This window comes from Polyodon spathula, chromosome 1, assembly GCF_017654505.1.
Source record: "Polyodon spathula isolate WHYD16114869_AA chromosome 1, ASM1765450v1, whole genome shotgun sequence".
Taxonomy (NCBI): Eukaryota; Metazoa; Chordata; class Actinopteri; order Acipenseriformes; family Polyodontidae; genus Polyodon; species Polyodon spathula.
This window is the reverse complement of record NC_054534.1, coordinates 10,196,077-10,204,617: the sequence shown is the minus strand read 5'-3', so window position 1 is coordinate 10,204,617 and position 8,541 is coordinate 10,196,077. Positions and strand designations below refer to the sequence as shown.

The window sequence follows — 8,541 nt, the reverse complement described above, 5'->3', positions numbered from 1 at the left end:
TTATAAAGGGGGGGGGGTGTCAAAACATTGTTCTAAATTTAAAACAAAAACATATTGTTTTAGCCATATTTTTTATATTATTATTTTTTTTTACAGTTAAAAAGATTGTTGGCTATTTATTTTTATGTTTCTACCAGGATTGGCTGCCTAGGTGAAGCGTTGCTTTTGTCAGGAAACAGCACCGAAATAGCAAGAGTTCTGTAACCGACAACTAACAAATGTAACTACACCATTTTTTCAAGGATAGTCTTTTGAAACGTATTTTAAAGTATTTTGCTCACATCTGTTTAACCATGACGTCCAGGAATATCAGTGGAAGCGCAGATCTAATGGCAAAGGTACCACTTATTTTGTGCAATAAATTCAACAGTTAAAATATGCTAATACTTATCGTGCACACAAGGTACGCACAGTTACTTTACACTGCGGTTTTTAACAAAAGTTACCCGCAAATGCAAAATGTTTTTTCAATGTGATATTATGCAATGTTAAGAATATGTAATAATGTACAGTACTAGTTAGAGTTTATTATTTATTGGATGATCAGAAACGTTATTATTTCATTGTTAAGCATAAGTATACAATTTACAATTAATATTATACCACATGGAAAGTCGCTTATTATGCAGAGCATGTCGTGTTTAATAAGATTTTAATGAAACCTAAATGTTTAGTGGTTTAATTGTACTGTACAGTATAGGAAAATCGAAACAACAGTAAAACAGTAGAATGCAAAATAGCATATGATGTTTGACAGGGAACTCAGGAGAAATCCAAAATAAGTAAGGCACGTAGTTACTAAAAACACAAACCCCAAGCAGCAACACTTAATTTGATCAGACTATCCAATAGTTATTTTAATTCTTGTTGAGTTGTAAGTCTGAATGGTACATTTATAGACTAAGATGAGTAAAACCAATGCCACAGTTAGCAGTTTGATTTTTGATCCCCTTTTTTGGGTACAATAACTGAAAGGATGGAAAAGACTCTTATTTCACAGAAGTCTGGGCCATTCCAGGTTTTATTAAACTACACAGGCATCTAAAATGAATACGATTGGCCATACCTAGCTACTATAGGGTATGAAATGATGAACCCATCTGCATCAGTCCAATAGTAGGCCAATTGCTAAAATGACGCAACCAATAGTACAAGAACGGTTTTGAGAAAGAACAACGGTATGTTGTTCCTGTGCAGGTATGGCTTAGACTTATTGTTTTACTGACTTGAATCTGAGAAGGTATAAAAGCACGCATGTAGATTAAACTGAGTGACCTTTTTCGGTCTGGGAATAAGGATGTCTGGGAGGCATCTTGGAAGTTTTGCGCCATACCATGAAAATCCTGAAAGGTTGCATGGATTTCTTTCAGATTGTATTTAGTGATGACACTTCATATAAAGCTGAGCTAAATTTTGGAAGTTACTGTAAAACATGAAAGGTTTGCTGGAAATAAATATTCACTAATTTTGCTTTTATAAAAAATCTGCAAAATATACATGCAGCAAAATGTGTATAATTACTCAGTTCAGTTAATGTACAGTATATGTATGAGTTCACATGCGCAAATGTTTGTTGCTGTAAATATGTCCAGAGTGAGACATCCTCAAAAAGAAATTGTAGCAGATATTTCCTGTTTTACAGTATCTGATCAAATGTGATTGACTGGCAGCCATCCTGGCATAATTTTGACAAGATTAGTTTACTCAGCCCACCCAAGTGACCCGCATGTCTTGGGCCAGACAGTCATTGTACAACCCGCAAAGTAAAACCTCTGTAAGTGCACTGTTTGGGTGATGTAAGAAACTGAAGTTTGTCATTATCAACCTATGATTGTATGTGCACTCCATTCATTCATGGGCTCTTAATACAAATTGCAAAATTATATCATTTTAAATTAACCAATGTTGTTGTTTTCTTTCAAAATGGAATTTGAATAATTTAGGTCAGATTAATGAAGAAGGGGGATGAAAATGCACAAGCAAGATTTGCAGCAGAAATGAAAAGCTCTAAGTGTGTTTCACTGCTGAAAACCTCTAATCAGAAGTGTGTTTCACTGCTGAAAACCTCTAATCAGAAGTGTGTTTTTTACTGCTGCATGTCTCCCAGAACAAGAACAGCAATGTCTTCACAGTTCACAGAACATTTAAGTATAGGGACTGCAGCAATGCTTTTAATGAAGTGGTTTGAAGGAGCCTTTCTGGGCTCCTAGGCTCATTTAATTCAGTATAGTTGTTGTCTGTTTAAAACTTTGCTGTCTTTTTAGATTGTACAGTAAGTTGTTATTACAAAAAGGTGTCATGGTTGCCACTTTGACTAACATTTTCAAGAAAAGGCACAACATATAATTACACATTTTTAAAATGGATTGTTTTATGAAAACAATTTTACATTGTTTAAACAGCCGAAAGCTATTCTGCCCAATGTATGATTTGCTTAGATTTGCAAGCTAAGAAAATGATGCATTCAGTCACAATTCCCCTCCTTTACCTGTGGATTTTGTCTTTACTGTACATGCACACTTGCCTCCCCGAAACGCACAGATCAATAGGTCTGCACTATATATGATTACAAACCAATTCCAAAAGATGTACACAAAACATACAGTGACGTACATAGTCAACCACAACATGTTGTATCTAGTTGAACAGTTTCTTCATAGTGAATAATCATTAAATTAAATGAATGAATTCATTGGTATATCAGGGCCATTTCTTTTAAGAGGAGCTCATGCAGAATTCCACTCAAGGCATGTTCAGTCCTTGAGAAAGCTCCAGTTCCTTGAGTTTTAAGCTGCTGACAAGGTAAATTAAGCCAAAAGAGAAGCTGCTTCAGTTACAAATTGAGCTGCCTGTGAGGCTTAGTTAATGCCTATTAGGGCAGGCAGACTGGACTGCCAAGAAGGGAAATAAAGTTCCTTTTTTGTTGAGGCAGATACAATTTAATTCCCATGTTGAAGGGCTGCTGTTTTCAAGAGCCTCTTTAACAGGAACCTTCTTCATTGGCAGGCAGCTCATACATTTAAAACCTGTAGTGGGTTGGGCTAAGCGATAAACGGAGATCACTTGGTTTCAGTCAATGAACAGAGATGTTGTTGCCAAGCCGAGCAAATACTGTGCATTCCTTCTTGAAGGTAGATTTATAAACAGGTTTAGCTTTGTGTACATTAAGGCCATAACAGTGTGTACACTAGACTCTCCTGGTACAGATAGAGCTCTGTTCAGGCCTTATATTCCAACAGTTATGGCTTCTTGCAAAGCGTTTCAGCTTTCATATGGGCATGAAAAAAAAAGTTAGTTTTATAAATTGAGAAGCGACAAGCCACAGATGACTGTTGATTCTGGTACAGTTTCTCAGCTCATTTATTTTACGTAATGCGGCCCATGTGAAGAGGGCAGTCCCCCATGTTAAGCAGCCTCCCTTTTATCAGTCAAAACCGAGACATTGTAAAAGACAGGCTGTTTCTGGAGCAGCGAGCCTGGAAATGTACCTGGTACATTTTACGGTTATGGATGCAGTTTAAAATATAGATTTTTTTAGGGCTTGTGCAAATAAGGGAATATTATTGCTGGCCTGTATATTTACACTAGAGCCAGCCAGAATCCTTAATGTGAACCATTACCACTGACAGCTAGTCTGAAGAGTGCCTTTATAATGAAGAGGGCCATGGTAACTCAGCACATGAAACTTGTAAACCTCTGGTTTCAGTACAGTACAACTTGCAATAGATTATTTTCAGTACCAAAGGAAGAATCTAACCAGCAGAGATGTGCTAGTTTTAAAATATGCATTGTACTGTGCTGTTTAAGAAGGCTCATAGTATGCCACTGTATAGCCAAACACTTGTCCTTTGACATTGTTTTATTTACTGCTACTAATAGGACTTTTGCATTGCACAAGACACGCCACCTCGTTCCAAGCCTGTATGTCTCTGTTTGCCTTGTAACATTTTTGGCTGGGAGAGGTATCACTTACAGCACTAGTAAGCATGCAGTACACTGAGGTTGGAAAAAAAAAGAGCGTAAAACCACTGAAAGGTCTGCAGTGTGCTGAAAATGAAAATGTCCTTGACAGTAAATAAATACATTTGTTCTGGAAGTTATACCTTGTTGAGTAGCCCTACTGAGTTGCCCAACAGCATGAAGCCCCTTATTTACTACAATACTTACCATAGTTTGCTGTAGCTCTTGGTAATCTGAAGAACAACACTCCTTTATGTGAGGTAACATCTGGTACATTTTATATTACTTTCCACATTGTTACATTCATAGCTCTGAACTATCATTTTAAGCAGTTTGATGCCTTACTTTAACAAGTGAAGTTGCCTTTTAAAAATCAGTCAATCAATCAAACAAACAAACAAACAAACTACTGTACTACTGTACAGACAAATACAAAGAATGTAAATTACAATGTGAAAGGCTGTAAGAGATGTCAAAGTACAATATTGGAGCTTCTTGTTGCATGGTTAATGCCATGTAGAATGATTTTTAATCAAGTGCATTAAACTCAGGCTTACTTACCATTTGTGGCAAAGTGGTTTGCAGTGTGCAGGTGCAGTGATGATGCAGTACAATCGAATAATGACCCAACACAGTTCAACGATGAAAAGAAGCTTTATTGTTGCTTAAATAATTAGACTGGCTATACACAGCAATGTGTAAATCCTAATCAAAACCCACAAGGTTCAATCCTGAAAATAATACTTATAATAATAACACACACTTTAAACACATACACGATCACAGTTCCAACAGTGAGTGCGCCTAGTGCAAGTGGTGAATTAACACAATTACAGTGACAACAGTAGTGCTGCATAGTCTGGGGTTTGGTGCTGGCTTTGTAGTGAAAGCTCCCGGATAGTTTAGCCATCTAACAATGACAAACACAATAGTTAGTAGACAGACAAAACAACACAAAACACTCATGGTTAGTTTTCACGGGTCCTTTCACAACAATAACAAAGGAACTGATTGTTTTGCCACATCCTCTGATATGCTCGGACCATTACGCCCAAAGCCAGCTTCTTACAGAGACAGGGCTGGTTGTACTACAATACATTGAAGACATTCTAATGAATTCTTATGGTCAACCTATAAAGAATTCCAACAAAATGGGGAAAATTACTCATCACTGCATTTCGTCTCGGATCACATGCATGTAACAGCTGACCCCTCTTTAATTTGGAATTTGGAATAACTTGGAATAACTGGAGTGCTGTACAATGTTGAAATTATAATTTTCTCTTTGCTGATGTATTCAGTCATTTGCAGTATTGTATTTAAATCAACTACAAACAGTAGTTTCAATACACCAGCAGAAAAGGAAAACCTAAGGAATGTAGGATGACCTGGACAATGCAGTGGAGGATGATAAAGCAGTAACACATGTATTGAATGACTACTTTGCACAACTTTTAACCAGAAAGGAGGTCAACAATATGCCCCCCGACAAGACAGTCCTCAAACTAGTGTAACACTTTGTGTGAACTCTGCAAGAATAGATTAATAAAATAGTTTTTTACATAATTGTCTTGGTACCACATGAAAGACTAATCCTAAAGTTGAAATCGGTGGGAATACAGGAAGTACATGCAAATGGAGGAATATATAATGGGTTAAAGCATGGGAAGCAGAGAGTACTCCTATCAACATCAGGGACCTATGCTGAGGGATAGTTAGCTAGACTGTAAAATTTGCAGACTACACAAAGCTTGGAAGAGTGTCACACCATTGCAGCCACCTATTGGAGCCATTGGCTGATGCAATACTGTCTTTAAAAAAAAGAGTTATTGCTGAATAATGAGTATGAGCAAAAATTGTGTATTACTCATACCTGGAAAAAAAATATCTGGACTCGTTACAGATACTTGTTTGTACTCATACTCAGGCACATCCCCATTTTATTTTTATTTCTACCATATTTGTAGTCTTGCTTGTCTACACACTTGTTTAATATTGTAGGTTGATTGTACAGTAAGTCTATTCCAGTATGCATTTATTGACCAAAGGTGTTCTCATATAGATGTACCTGCTGTGCTTTGTTTCAGGCTTGATTCTCTGTGGCAATTATAAGGGTAGGGAGGTAATTCATTAAAATCACAATTCAAACAGACCCAAGGATGATTCTGCATAGGTGAACAGGGGGGGGTAGAAACATACACTGACTGCCATAAAGATTCTTATCTCAGTCTAGGGTAAGATTTTCCAAGGGGGTCTTGAGTCATACATTTTCAGCCATCCTTTAATTCTGGACTAGTAACGAGGCACACAGTAGGTTCATTCACAGACGTAAGGCAGGAACCTCCATCATGCCTTAAATAAATGTAGGATGTTATTGTATTGAGTGCTTTGCGTGTAGGAACTGCTTATGCACTGCACCCTGGTCCAAGAACAACCTGTCAGCGACGGGTTTGCCTGCATGCTCGAGTCCTTTATGAAAGCCAAGGCAGTGGAAAGCCTGAGTAATCTGGGGAGCTGCATGGGCAAGCCCTCAAGAGCAGACACTACAGCAGTGAAGCTTTCAAAAGAATAGGGCCCTTTGTTTTCTATACTTTACCTTTCCTTTCTTTTGATGAAGTGTTTGAAAAGATAGGCACGCCAGTCTTCCAAAGCACAGTCGATTGATTCATTAATTATGAGTCCATGTGGCTTATTGATAGAGCCTCAGCTTGCCTACATATCCGTCTACAGTATCTACCCACCAGTCAAGCAGATATGAGGGGATCTTTCTGTTGCAGTGATATCAGTTATCAGTAAGTGGAGCAACATGGACACTCCATAGTGGACACAGAAATATCATCAGTAGTTAATGACATGTTTTGCCACTGGGTGTCACTGTTGTGTCATTTCTTCTATGGCAGAAGTTAATTAGGCTCCCATACTGATCTGTCTTGCCTGCTTATCCCAAGGAAAGACAATTTCATGCTTGTTTGAAATAGCACTTCAAAAGGAAACAGAACTTACTCACAGGTTGTTGAAGACAGAATGCCTGCTTAACTACCAGCTGACTGATCCTTGCTGTTATTCCTGTTGTATATGTTTCTAGAAGGGGACCTAAGTCTGTCATTGGCAAACTGTTGCATTAGCACATTCTGCACATCTTTAAAAAATAATGGTTAGTATCAAAAGTGGCACTAACACGAACTGACAATCACGACAAACTAATGGGGCGGAAGCTGCATTCTTAATATATTTAAGCAGAGACATAATGCTCTAGATTTAGGGGAGCATGCCTTCTAATGGGGTCGGCTAGTTATAAAGAGTGACTGAATTTAGTCCATTTCAATTGACATGGAACAAGCAGGGTTTAATAGAGGAATTGAGATGGCATATTATGACCACTAACAGGGGTGAGCATGGATGACTAATCTGTGTGGAAACTGGTACTGAAGTATTGTCAGCAAGGGCTTGCTTAACCTAGATATGGATTTTGCCTGTGTTGTGTACAGTATGTAATATAAATGATTCCATAACAAGAGCAAACCTAATAAAGGTGCTGAATAGACAGACAATATATGTTAACAGTGCATCAGAAGCAGTAAAATCACTAGCTTAACACTGATGGGGAAGGCGGTGAAGTGGCTTTTGTGCAGGAGCAGAACGTTTTTTGGCTTTTGGATACCTAGCAAGTTTACTACCAGACACACCTCTATCTCTTGAATACTGTATTCCCAGAGGGATTTTGAAACTCACTTCAAAACCAGATAGAAGCTATGGAATCCAAACTACTCAACCAAGTGCCTGTTGTAGTTACTTTTTCATGTCTATTATTTTACAAGCATAATCATATTTTATTTCGACAGCTTTTCAGACCAAGTAATTGTTTGGCAAGGCAGTGAACCAGCGAGCATCCACATTGTTTATTATCTTGTTTTAAATAGTCTCCTGCCTAAAACAAAGCAACCTAACAGGATAAACTGACCAATCACATCCAGCTCCACAAACTGGAAACAAAAGACCCTAAACAGTAAGTTGAGTGAGCCCTCTCTGCAGTGGGGTATTTCAGCGTCTGGGTCCAGGCGGACGGTTCACTGTCTGGTCACCTCAATATGTCAGTTTAGCACGTCTAAAGTTGCAATCAGCACCCTTGTTATGTGCTGGAGTTGTAGCTTGGCTCATTATTCCCTTCGGAAGGTCATGGCCTGGGCTGTCAGACCGGAACTACTCACTAATTAAGCCTCTTGTTTTGGCACTGGAAGTGTCATATCTGCAGGACTTCCTACTGGGATCAGTGGTGTTCATGTTCACTTTTCATAAATGTAAAATGAAACAAAGCTAAGCTTTTTTTTTTTTTTGAGGTCCCTGTGCCTCAAGCATTTTTTATGATTGTTGTGAGGGTAGACCATCACTGTAATATTGAATTGCCTGTTATTGTGATTATTATTGTGATTGTTTTTCTACTGGCGATAGGGCCGTGGTTTATTATGTGTTGTGCATGCTGTTGATCAAGTGTGTTTGATATATGATAGTGTATTGCTGTATTTAGGTTAGGGCGCTTCCCTTAATGAAATTGCCGTACCTACTTATACACGTGGAACAAGG

At 38.1% G+C, this 8,541-nt stretch overlaps 1 protein-coding gene across 1 annotated transcript in view; it reads left to right on the top strand.

Annotated features, from left to right (window-relative positions):
- Positions 1 to 170: 170 nt before the first annotated feature.
- LOC121313883 overlaps positions 171 to 8,541 on the top strand; it is a 106,537-nt gene continuing 98,166 nt past the window's right edge. Inside the window, exon 1 of the mRNA XM_041246668.1 lies at positions 171 to 338. Within this exon, the coding sequence (XP_041102602.1) occupies positions 294 to 338 (45 nt within the window). The 5' untranslated portion in view covers positions 171 to 293. The remainder of the gene's footprint in view (positions 339 to 8,541) is intronic.